A 23873-nucleotide genomic window follows, 5' to 3' on the forward strand; every position below is an offset into this window, starting at 1 on the left:
TGCATCTAGGGTCCCACTCCTACACCCTGCACAGGAAAGAGACCCTGGCTTCCTTTCCGCTCCCCCCTCGTCTTTTCAGATCCCCTTGACTTTTTTCTTTTTTCTCTCTCAGAGCAAGCCAACAGATAGAAGTGTGAGTAATTGATTGGGAGAAGCTGCAATGACGAACAGTTCTGGTTAGGCTCCCTCTCTCAGGAAGCCTGGGGAGGTGTCGGGGAGGTGATCTGAATGATAACCGGGCCCCTCTGGCTCCTGCCCTGGAGGCACTGCAGGGGGGCCTGGGGCCTGTGAGCGCCTGGCTGGCTCGGAGACCTCAATTAGAGGCCTGTGCCCGGGAAAGGTGCAGGATCCTGGAAAGTTCTTCTCTGTTCGAATCTGATTTAGATTACACCAGGCATGGTCTACTTGTTTACCCCAGTGTGTGAGTGTGTGCAAAATAGAATGTGGGCTAGTGGTGTAAATTCTTTGCCTTATTAGTATTGATGTCAGATGTTACCTGACCGTGTTCTACATAACTGTAATGTCACTTGAAATTTTAATAGCTGTTTTTGAAAAGATTCTCTGGTCAAATTTGGGAAATGCTAACTAGGCTTCTCTCTGAGATTCAATATATACTTGAGTGTATTCAAATACCCTAGAAGTCAAGCAGTGAATTGTTTGTTTGCATTTGCTTTCTCCAAACTTATTTGACCATGGGATCATATTTTGGGTCGCTGTTTTTTAAAAAAACATGTTGTAAGACACTCACCCATAGAATACAATTTAGGAAGATACTAGTAGGTGCAGCTCTGTCCCTACCTCATTCCTAAAAGACATGGTGAGACTGGAGATGTGAGTTTCAATCCTGTTTCTTTTTTCTTTCTTTTTTTCTTTTCCTCTTATTTATTTATTTATTTTGGCTGTGTTGGGTCTTCATTGCTGCCTGTGGGCTTTCTCTAGTTGTGGCAATTGGGGGCTGCTTTTCATTGTGGTGCGTGGGCTTCTCATTGTGGTGGCTTCTCTTGTTGCAGAGCAGGGGCTCTAGGCACACAGGCTTCAGTTAGTTATGGCGCATGGGCTTAGTTGCTCCACAGCATGTGAGATCTTCCCAGACCAGGGATCGAACCCATGTCCCTTGCATTGGCAGGGGCATTCTTAACCACTGCGCCACCAGGGAAGTCCTTAAATCCTGTTTCTGCCTTATACCCGCTGAGAGGCTTGGCAGGAGTCTCTGAGCCTCAGTTGCTTCATCTAAAACAGGGATAAAAGGACTTCCCTGGTGGTCCAGTGGTTAAGACTTCATCTTCCAATACAGAGGGTGCAGTACGATCCCTGGTCAGGGAGCTAAGCTCCCACATGCCTCTCGGCCAAAAAAAAAAAAAAAAAAAAATCCCAAAACATAAAACAGAAGCAATATTGTAACAAATTCAGTAAAGACTTTAAAAATGGTCCATATAAAAAAAGTCTTTAATTAAAAAAAACAGCAAGGATAAAAAACAGCTAACCCAGCCCCCAGTTTCATGTACTATTGTATGTATTGTATGTGATAGTGCCTATCACAGTGCTTGGAGTGTAGGAGATGCTCTATAATCTAGTATTGGAACTGAATATAAATATAGCCGGTGGTAGATAAAATTACCTTGTAGCTAAGCAGAAATGATTCAGATCCGCTGTGGAAATGTGAGTATCCAGCTCGAGAGACTTTGGCACTGTCCTTAGTAACCTGATCTCCTGCCTTATTCCAAACCTTCACTGTAGGAAGTTCTTCCTGGTATCTTGCCTAGTTCACACTAGTTGGAATTAATGCCATTTCCCCTGTGTCAGTGGTTCCTGGACCAGCAGCATCAGCATCACCTGGGAACTTGTTAGACATATACATTCCAGACCCAGACATACAGAGTCAGGGACTCTGGAGTTGAGGACCAGCCTTTGGGGGTGTAGCCCGTCCTCCAGGTGATGCTGATGCTCGCTAAGCTTTGGAAAAGCACTGCCTTAAACGATGGTCTCTGTTGGCTTTATTAAGAACCATCGGAGCTCCCTCCCACGTGGCCCTTCTCCTGATGCTTTAAATCTGTCCTATCTCCTTTGCAGCCTCCCCACCAAGGATGGCTGTCTATTTCCTGGGTTCTTGGAATGTTGGCAGGTTTCTTAAAATCAGGCTTATGAAATTCTTCAAGGCTGGCAACCCTCCATGCTTAGGCAACAGAGGAAAGGATGCAGGGCCACATCACCTCATCTGCTCCCTCCACGCCTCCCTCCGTGTCTCTGGGCAGGTCCTCACATCCACCCATCTGCTTCCCGTGCCGTGTTCCTGCCAGGGACCAGGTGGGTTGAGCCAAAAGGGCCTTGCTATTGCAGCAGAGGAAAAACAAGCTCTCGGGGGGAAAGTGCCAGCTAAGTATGCCTCCTGGTTACTACCACGGGGCCTGGTGCTGCCCTTTGCACGTGACTACATCACTGCAAATTCCACAGGCTACTGTCTGCGGGGAGCTGGGCAATAGATACCAACTGTCCGGAGGGTTATTTCTTTGGTATTTTGGTTCATTAAAAAAGTTGTCTGTAGTTCCCAGAAGCCCCAAGGGGAGGGGCTGCTTCTACTCCTGGAATCCCATATGGGGCCAGTTTCAGCAACTCTCAACCAATTCTCAACCCATAAGTAAGTCAACACCTTATATTATGTGGTGAGCCTGCCTCGGGGGTATATATATAGAGGAGATGTTGATGGCTGGCTCCAAGATCATGTGTGCAGGAGCAAAGGTCAGGCAAGAATTAATTTCTTAAAAACTGGTCTCCAACCCAAAGCCTTGAAATCTAAAGGTAATGTGTAAACTAAGAAGGGCAATCTATTTGATGCTCTCTTTTATTGCCTGTGAAATTTGCAGAGTTAGTATGAAGAGCTATACCCTAGGTTTCAGGAAGGCTGGGTTCTAATGTTGACTTTGTCACTGATGGTTTGTGACCTTGGGCAAGATTGTTTCTTCATTCATTCTCTTATTTTTTCCTTCAACATTGGATTAACACTGACTGTGCTCTTGGCACTATGCTGGTTGCCAGGGGATACATCAAAGAGTAAATCATATCCTTGTTCAAAAGTAGCCCATGGTCTAAGAAGGGTTGCAGAGCCAGGGGTTCCACGGAGGTACTCACAAAGTCTAATGGGAAGCCGGAGGACAGAGCCATGGATGCTTTTAGAGAGGAATGCTTCTCTGACAAAGCTTTGAATGCTCCTTCCATTTCTTCCTCTCCTTCAGTGATTTTTTCTTTCTTTTTTTGTGGTCGCACCAAGCAGCATGTGGGATCTTAGTTCGCCGACCAGGGATTGAACCCGTGCCCCCTGCAGTGGGAGTGTAGAGTCTTAAGCACTGGACCACCAGGGAAGTTCCTCCTCCAGAGACTTTGTAGAAGCCAGGTCTCATCAGTGTAGTCCAAGTTCTCTCTGTGTATCACAGGCTCCCAGAGTGAGAAGAAGATGAAAAGTTGCCTGGTTTAACCACCTTTGGATGCTTCCATCACCACCTCCCACAAGATATACCCTCCCTTGCCCATGTGCAACCACTCAGCCAAGTTCTTGTCCAGCCTACACCTGAACATCTGCACCAAATTGTATGGACATCTGTTACAAACAAGAGAACTAATGGCCATTTCAGAACTTTTAAACAAGAGGACAGATAACCATTTCAGAATTGTGTTGGCTGCCATATTGGTTTAAAGGAGACTAATTCCAACTAGAGATGTATCCTGATACCCTTGAGTGGAATTCCAAATTTCAGTGGCTCCAGGAAAATCAGAGGTGGGAGGCACTTTGGAATATTCTAAGTCATTCTCATTTCTCTCTTTCCTTAAACCCCGTTTTACAAATAAGAGATCTGGGGCCCAGAGAAGTGAAATGACTGGCCCACAATTGCAATTTGCCTTGGTTGCTGTCCATGAAACTTCTTGGAATGTCTGGTAGTTTCTCAGGAAATGGGGAACTTGTAAAGGCACTGCTCTGGCCTCTGGTAGTCAGCGGTGCAGAGTCTGCCAAAATCTGCCACTGCAGAGGAGTCAGGATAGCCCCACAGCACCGCATGCTCTGTGCCTCCTCCTCAAACACCCTCATGTGCAGTGGTTGCGCTATATTAGAGAGGGTTTGCGCTAACCAAAAAGTCAGAAATACTCTCCCAGAACATGTCACGTGCCGGCCTTGTGCCAGAGATGGTAAGAAGCTGGAACTCCGAAATGAATACCCCTCCTCTTTGCTCTAAAGCACGTCTCCCATCCTACATGGGAAGAATAACTATTTTCATGGCTTGAGAGCATTCGACCTCTGGCACACAAGAGAAAAATCACTTCTGCGAGGTAAGATGCTGAGCTGTGACAATTAGTGCCTACACGCAGGTACCGTCGTGACTCCTGAGAATAACTTAGGTGCTTCTGACAGAAACAAGATAATTGGAGAACTTTAGTCACGGCGTAGATGGTTGTACCGGGGAACATGTGATGGTGGGGCCAGGGATGCAGTCACCCGGGTGCTCTCCGACCTTCTCGCCCGATATGCAAGCAGGCAGGGCTGTGTTGGCAGAAGTTGGTGGATTGTTCTGGAGGCCCTATGAGCCCCTTGTAGGGCCTCAGCTCCCTCCTCTCAGCACCCAGCACGCAGCCCCGAAGCCTGAGAGTGTGTTCCCTTTCTTTTCTCTCTTCCCAGACAGTATTGGGAGAAACAGTGCTTTGTCATGCCAGCCACCTCAGCCCTTCCCTCTCCTGAGCCCGGTCTCTTGTATTCTAATCATTACTGCCAACCACATCTTCCTGCTCACAGATATCTCCTGGAAAGCAAAGTGATCTTCAAGTAGAAAGCAGAGCCTACTTTGCTGGTTCTGTGCTGCTGACCTCAGAGGGGCACAAGTAAATCAAATGGTCTCTCCAAGCAGCCAAGCGCTAAGGCGGGGAAGTAGCATGATGGGCAGGAGGGCAGGGGCTGGCTCTGAGGATGCCGTGAGGATGACATGCTGGGCCTCGAGTGGGATGCCTGGCAGCCCTGTCTCATGTGCTGTGTGGGTACCACAGGTGGGAAAGAAGTTACATCTTGCGCCTCAGTTTTCCTCCCTACACAGAAGTGATCATCCCAGCTATCTCTCTTTTCCTTCTTTTTTTTTTTCCCCAAGTTTCAGCATGAAGAAGTCTGTGTCTGGAAAAGCTCTTTGCTTATCAGAGAAACACATTCTTTAAGTGCCATCCTATGAGAGTCTGTAAACAGGAGGCAGAAGGCGTTCGGCTTGGGAAAAAGTGATCTTTAGGACTGAAATCGTTTGAAATGAATTTAGTAAGAAGAGGAGAGAATGTATGTATTTTTGGACCTGACTCTTTTCCAAGTGGGTCCCAGTAAACAAGGCTACTGGGCACTGTTTAATAACATAAGCATCTCATGTTCGCCGGCTCTTCCTAAATAGCCTTACCCAGCCAGGCGAGAGAGAGAGAGAGAGAGAGACAGAGAGATTCTCTTATTGTCTCATAGAGAACATCTGGGGAATACTGTGTAGAATTTTTTTCCTGTGTTTTGTTTTTTACAAAATGCATGAGGCTGGGAGAGGAGTTTTTGCTGGCATTCATGTTTGATGAAGAGAGAGCAATGCAGGCAAGATAAGTTTCTCCACAAGCAAACATTGCCCAGGGTGGGATTCAGCTTTTCCCACTGAAAGCAGGGAGGTGATTAACCCTGCTTCGCACCCGAAAGCTAAAGGTTGACCTAGGGAGACAGAGGTGCAAGGAAGCTGGGGTGCAGGAGGGGCTTAGCTGGGGTGACAGTCAGCCTGTGTCCTTTCTAGGACAGTCACAGGGACAATGTCTTCTGATCCCAAACCCAGACCCAAGTCACGGGCAGGGACCACTGGATGAAATCCGAGGTGAGGGGTGCTGTCTCTGCTTCAGGATGGAGACATTAGGAGGCTGGGAGGCCTTCTCTTCTGCCTGCACAGAGATTGATCAGGACTCCTGAAAAATGGTTATCACGGAGCAAATCGCTTCCTGAGAGTGGAGATTTCACAAGCAGCAATTTCGTTTCCTTATGGTGGCTTCTTGCTGAAAGCACCTTGCCTTACATCACTGTTTATAGTCATGGAGCTTGAAAGGCCTTCAAAAAAGTACCTGTAAAGGAAGGTATTTGGGAGAGCAGAGGCGAGTGTAAATGAGGAGAAACAGCCAGTTAATTGGGATGCAGCGGGCGAGGGACTCTGCGACAGGACTCCACATGGAGCAGCCGCAGAGCCTGGGACGCCCTCCTTCCTCCCCTCCCCGTGTCTGCTGTTGGTTGTGCAATGGATCCTCCCCTCCACCCCACCCCAGGCCATAAACCCCAAATACGTTTCCAGGGACTTTGAACGACCCCTGGGCTGAGATTCCGTACGTGTCAGGCATTTGCCTGAGGTCACACCCACAGACCTGCTCTCCACCCTTTTCTATGATGTGAATTGGAAGGAAATATTGCTCCCTGCTTCCCTTAGATCTTGTTAACCTTTTTCTTTTCTAAATTGCATGAAAATTCCCCCGACTCAATACACTTATACTCCAGCAATTCTAAGTTGTGTTTTGCTCTGTTGCCCCACCTCCCTGCTAAAAACGTCTTGTCGTTTGTGTCTTCAGCATCTTTCGCACCCTTTTGACTGTTTTGGGAACTCTTTCTCAGCTCAGATGTCACCTCCTCTCGGAAGCCTTCTCTGATCTGTCCCTCCCCCCCACCTCACCCTGGAGCACCACAAATGACCCCATTTTCATGGATTGCTGCTGGGCCTCTCAGTATTCCCATGTTTTCATAGATCACACGGTTATGGTCACTTGATCACGTGTCTGTCTGCTTTTCTTCATGGGCCCTGTGTGAGATGCTCTCAGGTAGGGGCATTGACACCTGTGTGGTCCCCAGTGCACACAACAAGGGTGCACACAGCATTTGTTTTTGGTGAACGGAGTTGCGGGCTGGGGATCCCTGTCTGCATGGCATTTTTCTTGAGCCTCCACAGACTTTTCCACTTCTTGGCGGGGACAACCAGACTTTTGGAGCCTTAGGAAGATGTCTCTGTGAGTTTAATGATATTGTCCTAAATCCTTCTTAGGGCTGGGCCGGGTCAGAACTGGAGAGTGTTTCTGGGAGTCTCTGGAGAATGCTCAAACGCAAGGACCGAGGTGACGTGGATCTAGATGAGTGAATCCAGTCAATACCTGCCCTGAGAATTCTCTGCCGAACCGGGCACCTTTCCTACCACGGCCCAGTCCAGGACTCCCCCAGGACTCAAAATCCCAGCTAAACTCTCTGCTTTGGAGTAAGGAACACAGACAGGGTGGGGGCATCCACATCAGAGGCCTTGCTAGAGTGAGCTTGTGCTGTCCAGGAAGGAGATGAGGAGGGCAGAGAGCAGGTCTGCCTCTGTCGGTCTTTTCCCATGCACTCTTTTTTTTTTTTTTTTTTTTTTATTGGAGTATAATTGCTGTACAATGTTGTGTTAGTTTCTGGAGTCTCTCTCTGATACCTTGAAAAGGATGGAAAGTTCATTCTGGGCAGAAATAACTTGTCAGGTAACGGCCAGAAGTGTCTCTTAACGCCGTATCACCTCATGTTTTTTTTATCCTGGAGAAAGCTGGAGCATTTTTGTGGATTTAAGAGCAAGTGTGCCTGTTTGAATGGATAGTAAAATTGCTAGATGGAAGTGATATGCTCCCTGTTGGTGCAAGTGCTTCACACAGATTTGTCTAGAAGTGAAAACCGTGTGGCTAGCCATGATGTCTCCGTTCGTCTTGGGGCTGGGGTTCAAGTGCTTAGCAAGCACTGCTCCTTTTGCAATAGCGAAATAAAAACCCAGAACCAACGCCAGCTCCCATCGCTCACGAAGACACTGGGTGTGTTCATCGCTGCCGATTTCTGATGGATGCGTCCTGATACCCACCAGTGACTTCTAATTACCAGCTGCTCACCCTCCCCTCCCTCCAGCCTCTGCCGGCCCAGGCCTGGCATCTCCCAAAAGCTTTGCCGTTGACATCCTGCTTGTCTTGTGAAGGAGTCTGTCGGGTGGTATCAGGCGTCGTGGATCAGCCCCTCAGGACTGAGAGTGAGACCCCCTGATAGAATTGCACGTGACAGGAGAGATGAATCCACCACCAAGCACAGGTCCGGATGAACACAGTCACCAGGCGCTGATGGGAACCTTAAGGAATCGGGTGTAGATTAAAGCCACGGAGCCTTTCAAATGCAGATGCCTCCTAATAAATCACATGTTGGAACTGGTCCACTTACTCCTTGGGTCCCCTCTTAATAAAGACCAGGATGAGCCTCTTCCTCCTCAAAGCAGGAATGCACAGGAGCCAGGCTGCCATCTTCACTCAGCCCAGGGCAACATCAAACGGCTCGTGATTACCCTCTGATGTGCAGCGGCTCGTGTGTGGCTGGGCCGGCAGCTCTGCAATCAATCCCAGCCGCTGGGCTGGAGGGGGGTGGGGGTGGGGGGCCCGGCCACCTGAGCCTCAGGTTGGAATCATCTCTTATATCCCCATTAAACTCTGGGCCCCTACCACATGGGAGAGTTTAAGGGGAAAATGAGATTTTATTAAAGCCAGGGGACCTCCCTGACTGAGCAGAAAGCCTAATAAGAGCCGTAAGGGTTTCTTATCGCAGATGAAAGTTTCCCATTTTCCCAGACTCCTCCCTTTGGTTGCTGCTGTATGGCCCCTGCCCCACCCCTGCATTTCCACGGGTGCCTCGTTATTTAAAGCCATGGCTAAAATGCCAAAAAGTGGTTAGTAGCCAAACCATCCAAATGCTTTTTCTCCGCCTAATGAAGGCCAGCGGTTTTGTGTGTACGTGGTTTATAGTCTGAACGCAATGACTTCAAAAGGCTCCTGAGTTTCCGAGCGATCACGTGATCTGGGTTTCCAGGGAAAAATAAGACAAGCCAGAAAGGTGTGTGTGCCTCTGGGTCTGTTGCTTCTGGAGGTGTCCGTGACTCAGACATACCAAAACTGCCTCCGTGGTGTCAGCAACTCACTGTAAGTGCATCTAGAACTTGGCGGCCTGGCTCCAATCATAGAATCCTAGTATGTAAGGAGTGGTTGCCTCTTCTTTCCCGTCCTCTAGACTTCTCCTCCAGACCTTGGGGAGGACGTTACAAGACGGCAAGGCCGATGGCTGGGTCACTGCTTGCTGGGTCTGGGAATGAAGTTGGCCGTGAAGTTCAGGCAGGACTCTGGGTAGCCAGGGCTGGGCCACCTGCCCTATAGGCTTTTCGTTGCTTCCACTGTCAGGGCACGTCACGCCCCGGCTACTTTCAAAACTTGCAATTGTTGTTGCCCATGCAAAATGGGGATAATGATATTTACCCACCCACATAGTGTGTGGAAGATTAAAAGGGATGTTGGATGCTAAGCCCATAGAAAATGCTTGGCAATAGTAAGTACTCAGTAAATGTTTAGTGCTTAATAATGGCATTGCATCAAAGCATTTTATGATTTTGCTAGTAGGTGCTTAGGAAATGTCAGTTTCCTTAGTACTTTCCTCCTCTCCAGACCAAGCCCTCTACTGAGGCCACAGACATAGATTATTTTCTTTAAGCCTCCCAACTTTCCGTGTTTATAGATGAGAAAGACGGGCCTTTAAGAACTTATACAAAAGGTACCTCTGATGAGTAGCAGAACCATAATTTCATTTATCAGATAGTTATCAAGTGCTTGCTGTGTGTCAGACACTCTTCTAGGATCTCGGATTTGAGCCTTTGTAGATTTGATTCTAAAAGTCTCTGTTTTTCCTGCTCATCATGCTGGTTTCCAGTCTGAGATCTGGGAGGTGATGAGTAACCTCTCCCGACCTGGGAGGCATTTAAAGATAGAGAAGACACATAGGTTGGCTTAGGAGCTTCTACTCCTGCTGAAGGCTGGGACCTGCCATCAGGCAGAGGGACCTGCCATGGGCTTCTCTCACCTCTTTTAGAAGAGAAGCATCCACACGTCCTAATGGAAAAGGAGCCGCACAGGTGTCCAGAGACCCCTTCAATGAGGAAGAACCTGCTTGAGGACACAGACACAGACCATACCTGTGTGATCAGTGTGGTGATGATGCTATACACCATTCATTCTGGGGAAACTTATAAATCGGAATGGTGGAACCACTTGAGGCGATCATCTCTGACTTAGCTTAGCCCTTCCTTTCTGCCTCTTTTGAACTGGAAACGTTAAGCTCTTGGTTGGCAGGAACTGGGTGTTTGCTCAATACCTGGCCCCGCAGCCCCTCATGTGGCACCACGTGGCATGGCCCACGGATGTAGGCTTTTTCCAAAAAGCGTTTGTGTGTGTCTGGTCACACCGGGTCACAGTGAGTTGACTGATTGGAGGCAAGAACCAGGCTGGAGCAACAATAATATGTGTCAATCTAGAGGCAACCATCACGTTCATGAACAGTGGTGATGCAGATAATGAGAAGAGGGTGTCTTTTTGGCTCTGGACTGTGCAAGGCACGTCGGACATTGCTCCAGGTTGAACGTCTCCCCCTCCTGATCACGTCTCCTCAGGGTTATTCCTCAGGCTGTTTACGTGGACTCAAGCACTCTTCCGTGGCTGAGTGTGTCCCGGACTTTGTGTGAGTTGGGGGGGGGGGTTGTTGGAGGAGGCATGTCAGGAAGCCCCAACGTGGGCTGTGATCAGGGGTCACTGTCCCTGGCGCCTGCTCTTTGATTCCTCCATCTCAAGGACCCCACCCCAACTTGAGGCTCCCTGCGGGGCGGTCTGCTCCCCTGCCCTCACCGCCACTTTGCCTGCGGCCTTCAGGCCTCTCAGAGGCTTGGTTTTGTGAAATCCTCGAGGAGGACGAACGCCCCATCCCGACGCGTCCTTCGTGGAGCTCTGTTCAGAAACAGGCTCTCCCATCTGAGAGGTGCTGAGGTCGTCAGAGAGAAATGTCGCAAGACGTGATTCATGCCCCCCCAGCTGGGACTTCCCTGGCGGTCCAGTGGCTAAGCCTTCACCTTTCAATGCAGGGAATGTGGGTTCGATCCCTGGTCAGGGAGCTAAGATCCCACATGCCTCGCGGCCAAAAAACCAAAACATAAAACAGAGGTAATATTGTAACAAGTTCAATAAAGGCTTTAAACATGGTCCACATAGAAAAACAATCTTAAAAAAAGAAAAAGACACAGATTAGTCACCGGCAGCTGAAGACGATGGGCCACGTCTCCTTTGAGGGCCCTGGGCCATCCCTGAGGGGCTCCTGGGGCAGGTTTCTGTACACTTTTTTTTTCTCATCTTTTTAAATGGCCCTAGTCTTAACGTCATCCTTTCCTTCTGCTGTCTTCCCTGCATCCCTTCCTTGCTTCATCTTTGTGCCTACTGTATACATACCATGGAGCCAAGCCGCGTACGACCTGGTTCATCCATCCCTGTCCCCCAGCCCCCCGTTCCTTCTCTATCCCAGCCTGCCTCTCCACCCTGACCCCAGAGACACGCTCCTTTGCCGTCAAATTCTAACCCCGAAGGGTGCCCACCCCACCCCATGTTCTTCTCCCCTGGGATTTCCTCTCCTCCCTCCTGGTCCGCTCCACCTCTGCCCACCAGTGTGACCGTCCACCCGTAGCCGACACTCATTCAGGGATCCATGCAAAGAGGACACCAGCTCGCGCTACCTGCCACGGGCATTGTACATCCTCACTGGACCCTCGGGGCAACAAGGGGCCGACAGCTCCCTGGACAGTTATGTCCTTTTGGGAATATGGTTCTCTCTAAACGCAGGGGATGGCCTAGCTCAGTCATAGCCCCCAGGGCCTGGAGCGGATGGGGAGAAAACCTCTAAAAATGAGTCAACAGAACCCAAGAAAGCATCTGCTCATGGCTCCATTGAGTGAATTTGCTTCCTGCAGGCATTTATCTATGTTCTCTTGTATTAGTGATATGAGAGGAATAGAAATAGGCAACACACACACACACCACACACACATCACACACACACACACACCACACGCACACACAGAGTCCAGGAGATTTGGCATCACCAAACAGCAGCAGAGCAAGACAATTTTTATTATCTAAATATAGGCTTTTTTGGGGAAACAAACGGATGATCTTATAAAAGTTATTTAAGGCCACGGAGCATCACTGAAGGCCATGGGCTGGATGTCCTCCAGCATCTGAGAGGCTGCATCCAAGCTGAGAGCCCACGGTGTCTCCAGCCTCAGGGGCCCATGGGTTCTCGGGTGACCTCCCCCCCAGCTGGCTGCCCACTGTGTCCTTGGAGTCTCATGCCCGGGCGGAGCGTGTGACAGAATGATGCGGGGTCTCTCTGAACCCACCCACCAAAAGGGCACTTTGAGCAGAACGTGTCTGGATTTTCCCCACTCTAGTTCCCAAAAAGGGTTGAGGTTGGGATGCAAGGACACCCAAGCTGACTCCTGTCGCTTCTGTATGGAAAGCTTGGGCTCTCCTTCGAGGGAGCCATGCCACAGACGTGCTGGTCCAGCCCACACGGCAGCCACCTCTTTGTACCTACTTCTCAGGGGACTATAACGGACAGATTAGGCATCAAAATCATTCCTCAATAGAGAGTCTATAAAAATTCCCTTTCTTTGATGAGTGCATAGTTTCGGGGCAGACATGAAGTGCCTGCCTTGGGCTGAGCCTGAGTGGAATGTTTTTCCCTGTCCACAGCGATGGAGGTGCTCTGTCTCAGTGGTGAGTGTTGCACCCACCAGGGCTTCTCCCAGTAGCTGAGCCAGTGGGCTCAGCAGCCTGACCCCCTTGGAAGGCTCCTCGGGATGATGGCTGAGAAGCAGGAGCTATCCACCTGCGCTCCTCTGTCCTTACCAGGCTCAGGGAGCTCTCTGCTAAGATCTTTTAGGGCTCTTCCCCGGCCTGGAAGCCACATCCTGTCAGTTTCACTGAGAAGGGGGAAAACTGCGTATGATACCAGCAAGGGGTCTGGTGCTGCGTCTTAGCAGGTTGCTGGCACCCGGGTGGCTCTTGGGGCCTGAGAATCAAAGGAAGGGGCTTAGGCCACTCAGCTTAGCGCTGTCTTTGCTGCTGATTTTGCCCGAGGGGAAGACAGAGTTGAAAGGGGCTGTCTTGGTCAAATAGCAGACGTGCTGGGGATCTCGTCTCATGTTAAAGGACGGGGGGCGGCTCCGGAGTCCCTGAGCAGGCAGGCTTATCAGGCCCCGGCAGATCTAAGCAGGTCATCCAGATGAGGAGCTGGGTACTCGAGAGGGAGCATCGGAATGATGTGAATTAGGACCTGGGAAGGGACGGCCCCCCGGGTGCTGCTGTGAGCTGCAGACGTTCAGGGAGCGCAGGTGAGGTGAAGGCAGACGCCGCTGCAGATGGGAGGTGGGGCCCAAGGTCAGTGCTTGAAATCAAATGTCACCATGCGGCTTGAGGCTGGCGACTTGCAGATGCCACTCTGGTGACCGTGCCATTTGGGGTCCCGGGGCCGAGATCTTTTAGGGCTGTGCCGAGATCTTTTAGGGCTCTGCCCAGCTCCTCGGTAGATATGTGTGTGTCAGCTCCCCTCAGCCCAGGCCCTGTCTGCAGCTGTTGGCTGAGCTGGACACGGTGCCCAGAGTGGAGTGAGGCATCGTTGAGCCAGGCAGGATGGGCCACACCTGTGCACAGGTGTCTGGGCCCTCATGGCCAGGCAGGAGCTACTGAGGGGCCAGCCCTGGACCCCTCCACGTGCCAGGTGGAGCAGGGTAGGGGTGACAGGAGAGCGCAGGGCGCTGGCTCCTCCTCTGATCCCCAGGTCAGTGGGGCATCCCAGCAGCTGGACTCGGGCTCGCACAGCTGCTCCTCTGGACGCCTGACAGGCCCACGGAGCTGCTGGCAGGAAGGAGAGTGGCAGGGGAGGGAGGGCTGTGTGGACACAGTCACTTCTCTCCCTCCTCTCCTCCCCTCTACTTTTTCCACCTGACATTATTCTCTCCTTGCTGCTTTTTTTTTCTCAGATCTTAATAATTGATCAATAGGTTTTGTACATTTAACTAAAACAAACAAAAAAAAGCCTACCTAGCATAAAATAGTAAAAAAGACTCCCATTCTACTCCCAAGGCGACCCCGCCCCACCTTTGATCACGCTCTCAGGATTTACTCAGGTTCAATCAACACCCTGCTCTACAGCCATTTTCCAAGACATCCTCCTCTCCTACCTGTCCTCCTTACTCTGTGTGTGTGTTTTCTACATTAACACAGAAAACCCCTGGCTGCACCCTTTCTGTGGTCTCTGTCTTCCATCACGCCTGGAGCATTACGGGAAAAGTAGCCCCGTGGAAAGAGCAGGCTTTGGCCAGTGGACCGGGTGGGGGTTGTAGTTCTACTGCTCACCGCTGGGGGGCCGTGCCCCAGCGACTCAGCCTTCCGGTTCCCAGCTTTCTTATCTGATGCAGCCGGTGCTGCCCGTCTCTTGTGAGGACTCAAGTCCCTCCCGCTAAAGAGCCTGGATCCCAGTGGCCATTCGGTTCCTGCCAATGGCCCTGGCTTGCTCCCCCTCCTCTCTTTCTGTTGTCGCCCTGGACGTTTGTTCTCCACTGCCTCCACGTGTGGTCATCGGGCCCAGCCACGTGGGCTCTTCGTCTGCACCCAGTCATGTGTGATACTCCCTGAAGGTGGGGGTGCGTTACGGGCCCCCCCTCCTTCTCATCTTCACAGGGAGTGTGTGCCGAGGGCTCAGAGCCACCGTTGCCTCCGGGCTCATTTCGGAATTACAGATTTCTTCCAGTTTCTCTCAGCGCGAAGCTCTCCGTAACCTGTCATCTTTGAGACAGGTTCACGCTTTTTAACGAATCTCACTGTTTCTCTTCAGGAGTGGCCAAGCTCCCTGAGAGATAGGGAGGCACCCAGGGGACTGGGAGGGAGGCAGAGTCCCGCGTCCTGTGGTCAGTGATGTGAAAGGAGGGGCAGCGCTCCTCCTTGCAGTGTGCTCCGCTGGCTCAGGTTGTAAGTTCCCAGAGGAACTGAGTTCCAGCAGTGTCCTTGGGCATACAGGTTTCCATCTGAGGGGACTTGGTAGAGGGACTGTTTCCTTGTAGGTGCCTGTCCTCTCTCTCAGTCTCCTTCTCCTCTGTGGCCTGGGTATCAGAAGCCCCGGCTCTGGGCCCCACCTTTACCCTCTGCCTCGTGTAAGTAGCCTTTCCTGCCCGTCCGGTCCTGTCCTTTTCTTTCCTGCTGTTCTAGGCATCAGCTACTGTCGCAGAATCAAGGATCCATTAAAGTATAAACATTCTAGAAATGAATGTGTGCAACCCCTCATTGTAGAGATGAGGAAACCGAGCCCCAAAATGGGGTGGCTTCCTCCAGACAGAGGTGAGCCCAGAATCCATCCCTAAGGGCCCCTGGAAAGATAAGGGGCAGGACATGGAAACACTTGTTAGGAGGCCTTCCCCTGTGCGCCCAGGGGCCAACATAATCTAGGATTGTTATTACCTCACTGCTGAGTGCCCTCAGCTTATTGATGGGGCAGTTAAATGAGCCAGATGCAAACTTGGATGAGATGAGATTTGATTCCTAGACCTTCAAGTTTGGTGAGAAGCCACTGCCCTCCTGCAAATACCCAAATCCAGCTCTTGGGAGCCCTGGTGGGAGGGCATCCCCCCAGGTGGAATCTGGCACAGGGGCTTTGCGCATGTTCCCCAAGGGGGACACCTCCACTGGGAGGGATGTTACCCTAACAGCTTACACTGTGCTCTTAGGTGCCAGGCACCCTGCATCACTCAACGAGATGAGGCAGGCGTTCTTGTTTATCTCCAGTTTACAGATGAAGCTTGTGAGGATTAAGCAATGTAGTAATTGGGGTAATTTCCCTAAATTCACACACTAGTAAATGAGTGCCCTGGGAGTCAGCCTGAGTTTGTCGGGTCCCAGAGCCTACCTGCTCACCAACAGCGTTCAGCTGTGAGGATGGTGTGGCAAAGGAACCATCCTTCTCCACGTCCCCAGAGCAAGGCCACAGAATGAGAATTTTGATAGTAAGACGAATTCCTGCTTGGAATGGTTTCGCTAGTGTCCGCTCTAGGCAGGAGTGTGGGCTGAGCGACCCTCTGCAAGCCCTCTCAAGCCCAGTGACTTCAAGACAACTTTATGGAGAAAGAAAGAGCCCATCGGGCTAGTTGCCGCTCCCAGATGCCAACAGTGCCCTGGCATGGCACACGTCCAGGCAGCGCAGCCCCTTCGTGGCTATGAGCTGGCATTAGACTACTGCCCCATCATTGGGAGGACAAGAACTCTAAAGCCTTGTACTCTGGCAGGCTAGCTCTGGGCTTGCCAGCTGCCGGGCCTTTGTGGAACAAAGAAAGGCAGTGCATTTCTTTCTTTTTAGCCTGTTATTTGAAAGCTGCATCTCTATCAGAATATCCTGTGATTTGCAACACATGACAAAGCCTGAGCGTAAATATGTCACAACCAAAATGCTAATGGCTTCCTCCCACCATGGCCGTCCATCCTTCTCCATCTTTCGCTCCCCTTCGCCCTTCCCACGGAGGGGTCTGCGTTCCAGGAGGCAGCGTCTGAGCCACCCTCCTGCCAAGGGGGTGCCCGTGAATGGTTGTTCTTTCCCACTAGAGAGCTGGTCCCGGCCCAGGGACCATGTGCTCCCTGCACGTCAGCCGGTGGCAGGGCAGGCTCAAGCTGTTGCTCCTCCACCCTGGTGCCCTGCTGGAGCAAGACGGCGGCCACCCACAGCCTGGGCAGCAGCAAAGGAGGGATGGGAATTCATCCCCGGCTGTTGGCCAGGCCCAGGCTGACTTCAGTTTGAGTTTCATCCACCTTTATCTCTTCATGATCCTTTCACTTCTCCGTGAAGCATTGCAAACAGTCAAAACGAATTGAAATTTAGAAAGAGATGGTAACAGTATGGTGGTTCCTCAAAAAATTAAACAGAATTATTGTGATTCAGCAATTCCTCTTCTGGGGTATATACCCCAAGCATCTAAAGCAGGGGCCTGAACAGATGCTTGCCCACTCAGGTTTATAGCGAGAATATTCACAGTAGCCAAAATAGGGAAACAGCCCCAGTGTCCAGTGACAGGTGAATGGATACACAGAATGTGGTCTGTACACACAATGGAATAGTATTCAGCCTTAAAGACGAAGGAAATTCTGATGCCCGCTGCAACATGGTTGACACGCGTGAACCCTGGAGACATGCTGAGTGAAATAAGCCAGACGCAGAAGAGTAAATGCTGTGTGATTCCACTTTTCTAAGGTCCTAGAGTAGTCAAATTCATAGACACAGAGAGTGCAGTGGTGGTTGCCAGGGCCTGGAGGAGGGGAGAATGGGGAGTTATCGTTTAGTGGATGCAGAATTTCAGTTTGTGAAGATGAAAAAGTTCTGGAGCTGAATAGTGGGGATGGTTGCACAGCAATGTGAATGTATTTAATGTCACTGAACTGTACCCTTAAAATTTTGTTGAAGGTCAATTTTATGTTATTTATATATATACATTATATATATATGTAAATTTCTTAAACCACAATTTAAGAAAAGGAATAGCACATATGAACATGTTTCATAAATTGCAAAGTCCATTTAGGTCTATCAGTTTTCCTGTCATTAGTGTTAGTCCTGATGATACAGCACCTGTGACTCAGAAAGGTTTGGCCTTTTCTAAGGTCATAGATGATGGTCTTTTGACTCCACATCCAGTGCTCTTTTCTATTACCAGGAATGGCATATACATGGCATATGGTACCAGTGATTTCTTCTACCCCTATAGCAGACATCAGTCAATCGATCGTTACACTTTTTCTGATGAAATTCAAACATATCCTCAGAATCATTCTTTTTTTTTTTTAATAAATTTATTTATTTTATTTGTTTCTTGGCTGCGTTGGGTCCTCGTTGCTGCACACGGGCTTTCTCTAGTTGTGGTGAGCGGGGGCTACTCTTCATTGTGGTGTGCAGGTTCCTCATTGCTTCTCTTGCAACAAGTGCCTTTTCTTATTGCGAAGCATGGGCTCTAGGCATGTGGGCTTCAGTAGTTGCGGCACACAGCCTCAATAGTTGTGACTCATGGGCTCTAGAGCACAGGATCAATAGCTGTGGCTCACGGGCTTAGTTACTCCGCGGCATGTGGGATCTTCCTGGAGCAGGGCTCAAACATGTGTCCCCCACATTGGCAGGTGGATTCCCGACCACTGCACCATCTGGGAAGTCCCCTCAGAGTCATTCTTAACACAGGTAGTCACTATCAATCAGTCAGAATTAGCATGCAAGATGCAGCTAATGTCCCATCTCTGCCCTTCTAGCATGTGCATCAGTTTCTTAGCTTAGGTGCCTCTGATTTACCGCTATTTCCTTGTGAAATTTCAAAGATTCATAAGACTGATGTAGAAAGGGCATGACCCTCTCTGGAGAGCAATGGGGCTAGTTACACAGATTCCCGACCCAGAAATGAGTCAAATGCCTGCAGCCTTTTCTTATTTGAATATTGCTGCCCTCTGCCACCTCTTCGAGGTTGGTGTACCAGCCCTGTCTAAGAGAAGGAACCCTTTACTGCAACTGGATCTGCAGAAAATCCAATCACAAGAGACATATGATTTGAAGGCCTCTCTTCACTTCCTCCCATCTTGGTCTGACTTGACCATGCTACCAAGTCCTCTAAATTGTCTCATGCCTTATGTGGAGACCAGCTAAGGGGAGAGGATCTGTGACTGAGAGAGGGTCCTTGGTGACCTAGGGGCCTTGTGCACTCCCTCTAGTTACGTACTCCTGGTTTTTATTTGTGGGCATCCTGGGCTCAATAGCTGGTCATGCCTCACTCCAAATCCAGCTGACTTATTGATGCAAGTAAAGAAGAGAAAGGAAACAAGATTGGTGTCAATTTCAAGTCTTCTTTTTCAAACGTTCTTCTTTACTTTGAAAGATCAAAGAAGGGTCAAATAGAACTTTTTTTTTTTACCTCCCCCCATCATAATATAATACAGGAGGGAAAATTCTAGCAAACAAAATTGTTCTCAGACATCTTTTTATTCTTCCTTCCAGTGGCTTTGATTTAGGTCCCATGGCTTTAATCACAGTGTTCAAGGCGCACAGCAATGATTCCGTTAAACGAATTCCTTGCCTCACTCAGGCTTCCTACTCTAACCCTTCCTCCTTCCACATTTTTCGTTATTGTTTTTTATTAATGTGGTTTGGAGAAAATATTCTCCCAATGAAGGATTAAGTGAGGCCCGAAGAGAAATGTTATTTTCCGAGCTAATAACGGGATGCTGGCTCAGCCACTCTGCAGCTGACAGACCATCCTGCAAACCCGATTGTCCCTTCTCTCCTTCCCTCTTCGCTGAATTCATCCATCACTCTGGGCAAAATAAATAAAAGGCCCAATAAGCAAATCAATCAATCCATCTTTTACTCTGAGCTCACGAGGCACCTACAGTGGCCACACAGTGGGTTTCTTTTCCCACAGCGGTGAGTCTCACACCAGGCATCCCAGGGCCGTGGGGCCCTTTGGAGATGCTGGCTTCTGCCACTGGATGGCACAGAGTACAGACTCCATGGTTGTCATCTCATAGGCCCACTTGGGATACTTCTGTCTCTCCCAGCTCCTCCCAGTTTTCCCTGGCAGGTGCTCTGTGAGTTCACATCTAGCGTGTAGCAGTAGCCTGCCCCTTGGGGCTTGTTACGGCTGATTCCTTGGGGAGAGGGGATGGCATCGAGGACCATCCATATCAAGGCCAGCACCTTGGAACAGACTGGCAGGCAGCTTACAGTAGTACAATACATTTGACTTGTCTCTGTGCACCATTTAGCATTCATTCTGCAAAATTCTACTGAGGACCTCTGCAAGGTTAAGAACACGGCCAGCCACCAGGGATAAAAGGTGACTATGGCAGTTGTGGCCCATGTTTTCAAGTCACATGCATTCAGTAGACTGATGTAGAGGGGCAGGGGCTAGACAAGGTGGGGGTCCAGGACGGTGCATGTTAAATCAGCCAAATGAGGAGAGCAGCACCCACCAGCTACCTTTCCAAGCAGACCTCTGTGTTATAGTCTAAGCTCCAGTGTGGACAGAGGCGCTGGCCACTCTGCAGCACTCCTGGGTTTGGGCTTCCTCTTCCAGGGGTGTGTGTGTGTGTGTGTGTGTGTGTGTGTGTGTGTGTGTGGTTGAGAGATGCATCATTCAGCTCTGAGGGCTAAGCCTGTAAAGAATATCCAACATGCCTGCTAAAGAAAGGAAATCTCAGAGCCCTTCTTTCTTGTAGTCCTCTAGTCTGCAGAGTACCTGAGTATCTTTGATCTGTATTTTTAGGGGGAGCCCCTCCTTTCCTCTGAGCTTCCCAGTCTTCTGCTTTGGTGTAGTGGGGAAAGGTTGGTGCCTGGCACCTGGGGCAGGGGGAATAAATACCTGTCAAAGCACATTCTCCCGGGCCACCTTGGAGTTCATTCAGGAGGCCTGAGGGGCAGTGGGAGCCCGCATGGCTATTTGGAGGTGAGGGGCAGACCCACCTGGAGGTCCTGCCTTGATTTCTCTCCTGCGCCCGAGACCGTGTGGTTCTGAGCAGCTGAACTGGCATAAGGGTGAGCTTAGGAGAAGAAGGCACCCATGCTCTGGGGTGTGTAGCCGTGGTCCTGAGAGCTGGGTAATTTGGTAAAATGAGAAAAGGGGTGTTGTGTCTTTAACATCAGGTCCCTAAAGGGAATATATTTGTTAAACATTATAATTACCCTTCAGCAACTGAACTCCGTGGCAAATGAGAACTCAATAGCAATTGAGAACTATACAGCAATTGAAGCCACACCGAGGCCCATTACTGTTTCTCAAATGATGCTTTCATTTAGATAAGGCAGATAATTATACATCTTGATTAGGTCACTGCTCTCAAGGGGATATGGCAGTTTTCAGGATGGCCCCCCTCCCTGTAAATAATGCCGTAGACCCGCAGCCGTCTCCTAATGCTCCCTTTTCTCCTTTCTCTCTAGGTCTAGATAATGAGATAAAGACACAGATGCACAGACACAGACATAGACAGATATATACACATGCAGGCACAGCTCCGTTTCTTCTGTCTCTGTCTTAACACTTAGGGACACTGAGACGTGTGAGTCTGTGGCCAGAGTGGAATAGATCTGAACTAATAATGATAAGAACACCTTAGGTATTATACTTCATTTTACAAAATGTATTTACATGCCTTATTTCTTTTGATCACTGCCACAATCAAATGAGGCAGACAGAATGGATATTAGAAGCCTTGATTTTTTTTTTTTTCCTGAGCTAGGAGGGAGCCGGACTAAAACAAAACAAAACAAAACAAAACAAAACAAAAGCCTCAGGTGCTGTCCATCTCTTGTCCTGAGCCTATGTGTATTGCCCTTTTACAGATGAGAGGACTGAGTCTGGGGAGCCCAAATGGCTTTCTCAGGGCCGCCTGGCTCTTTAAGACGGAGATTTGAGTACAGAGCCCAAGTCTTCTGATTCTGGTGTTTTTTCCTCTATACGATGCTCTACCCTCCAGTGGATTCCAATCCCATCCATGATAAAGCCAAACGCCACTTACGTGACCTGCCAGATCCCAGCTGCTCCGGGCCCCACCTTGCTGGGCCCTCCTCCTCTTCCCCCTTCTAGTCACTCCGTACCTGAGCCATCCTGGAGGACCACGCCCCCTCCCCCACCCCCGCAGAGTGGCACCGATGAGAACATGCCATCGATACCTTGTTGTCCATTGTAACAACTCACATGCAAAAGTAAAAAAAAAAAAGAAAAAGTGGAGAAAAAAAGGCATGCTTTCTCCCCTTATCTCTAGCACCTGACAGAGTTCCTGTCATATAGCAAGCATCGAATTAATATTTGTTGCATGAACTTGTGCGTTAAGGAATTAACTGTGAATAAATAATGGCCTGGAACCTCTGAAATCACCGTCTCTGAAGATCCTGTAGAGCTAATTACTTCCAGAGAATTTAATAAAACGCAATCATTTCCTTGCTACGTCTTCTTCTCCACCAGCACTCTTCCTCCAAATTCTTTGGCCAATTGCTACTACATTTAGAGACCCTGCTGCTATCTCCTTAGACCGACAGTACATATTCTTCAAGGTTTGTTCTTCCCAAAGTGTGTGGGTGCATTGCTTCGAGATCCATTGTTCCTATAAAGGACGTGCCTTTGAGACAGTTGGGCTTGAAACTCCCTCCCCCCCGCCCCCCGGTTTTCAGAAGGGAAACCTGAGTCACAGACACTCTCTACAGTTGACAAAACATCTGGGTTAAATTGCAAGTGGAAGAATAAAGGAGTCACATATTTCAAAATATCTGAATAATTAAATAAACTTCTCAACTCCCTTCCAGATGGTTGATGCCACACAGATGCAGCCACGGAAAGACTTTGTTTCGGAGTCTAAAAAATAAGTTAGTGGTGGCGATGGAATTTGAATCTTGTTCACAAATCTTCGTCTCCATTGAAGTGCACTGGCTGGGAAAATAAATATATATATCGTTGTCCTTCCCTCTGAGTGGAGTGCTCTGTGTCCAACCTCCTGCTTTCTGGCAGGGAACTCCCTGTAATTCCTCTCTCTGACTTTGGCCTAACAAAATCCTTCACTCTAACTTGGGTTCAACCCAGCGCTGTTATTTATTTGTGAGCGTTGCCTGCAGAGTTCTAAGACCACCGGGCCTACGCACAAATCTACAAACACACATGATGCAATTTCCAAACACTGCCATAAACTCCCCCTGAAGAGTCTGCCATCATCGGGGATCTTAGACTAAAACAGTTTGTGTTGGATGTGAAGAGAAGGCCAGCTTTCTACAAATGGAATGAAGAGAGAGATGTGAAACCCTTGATTCTTTCTTGGGAAACGTTCTGAGTCCTCACCTGCCTGAGATGAAATGTCAAAGGCTCTGGCTGATCCTGGCAACCTGAGTGGAGAGACAACACATGAATTTTGGTGTCTTGGTATCTTAAGATTCCCCACAGTTGACGTGGATTCAGAGCCTACTGATCGCACAACTTCCGGGGGCGTCATTTACAAAGAGCTTATGATTTGCATCCCCAAGAGCTATGCCATGTGGTAGCCTTGGGGGGAACTCCTGTTTGGCTGGAATCCTGGATGTGAGCAGCTTTTCCTGAGTCACACCCTCCCGGCCACGGGAGGAAGGTGAAGGAAGCCCCTTGCAGAGGGTGATCACAAAGTTGAGAGAATATGGAGAAGAGAAGGACGGGAAACACAGGGCACAGAGCTTTGCACGCAGCACACCATGGTGGGGCGCACCTTGGCTGAGCAGGTGTGACTCACTAGACGTCTCCTCTGTTTACCCCCCTGGGCTCTGCAAAGATCATCATTTCCTGTGGCTGCATTTAAAAATGTTGGGGAAGCAATCCCACTCCTGGGCATACACCCTGAGAAAACCATAACCCAAAAAGACACATGTCCCACAGTGTTCACTGCAGTACTATTTACAATAGCCAGGACATGGAAGCAACCTAAATGCCCATCAACAGGTGAATGGATCAAGAAGATGTGGCACATATATACAATGGAACATTACTCAGCCATAAAAAGGAGTGAAACTGAGTTGCTTATAGTGAGGTGAATGGACCTAGAGTCTGTCATACAGAGCGAAGTAAGCCAGAAAGAGAAAAACAAATACCGTATGCTAACACATATATATGGAATCTAAAAAAAACTGGTACTAATGAACCCAGTGACAGGGCAAGAATAAAGATGCAGGTATAGAGAATGGACTTGAGGACCCGGGGAGGGGCGAAGGGGAAGCTGGGACGAACTGAGAGAGTAGCATTGACATACATACACTACCAACTGTAAAATAGATAGCTAGTGGGTAGCTGCTGCATAACACAGGGAGATCAACTCGATAATGGGTGATGCCTTAGAGGGCTGGGATAGGGAGGGTGGGAAGGAGTCCGGGAGGGAGGGGATATGGGGATATATGTATAAATACAGCTGATTCACTT

General features: G+C 49.4%; 1 protein-coding gene across 3 annotated transcripts in view; it reads left to right on the forward strand.

Annotated features, from left to right (window-relative positions):
• Positions 1–23873, forward strand: part of PLXNA4 (plexin A4) — a 362426-nt gene that overhangs the window by 121959 nt on the left and 216594 nt on the right. The window contains exons 3-4 of one of the 3 annotated variants that reach the window (XM_057733460.1): positions 771–780; positions 1082–1109. The exons of the other annotated variants lie outside the window; for them this stretch is intronic. Of the exons in view, the coding sequence (XP_057589443.1) occupies positions 771–780; positions 1082–1109 (38 nt within the window). The remainder of the gene's footprint in view (positions 1–770; positions 781–1081; positions 1110–23873) is intronic. 3 annotated transcript variants of the gene reach the window in all.

This window comes from Hippopotamus amphibius, chromosome 4, assembly GCF_030028045.1.
Source record: "Hippopotamus amphibius kiboko isolate mHipAmp2 chromosome 4, mHipAmp2.hap2, whole genome shotgun sequence".
Taxonomy (NCBI): Eukaryota; Metazoa; Chordata; class Mammalia; order Artiodactyla; family Hippopotamidae; genus Hippopotamus; species Hippopotamus amphibius.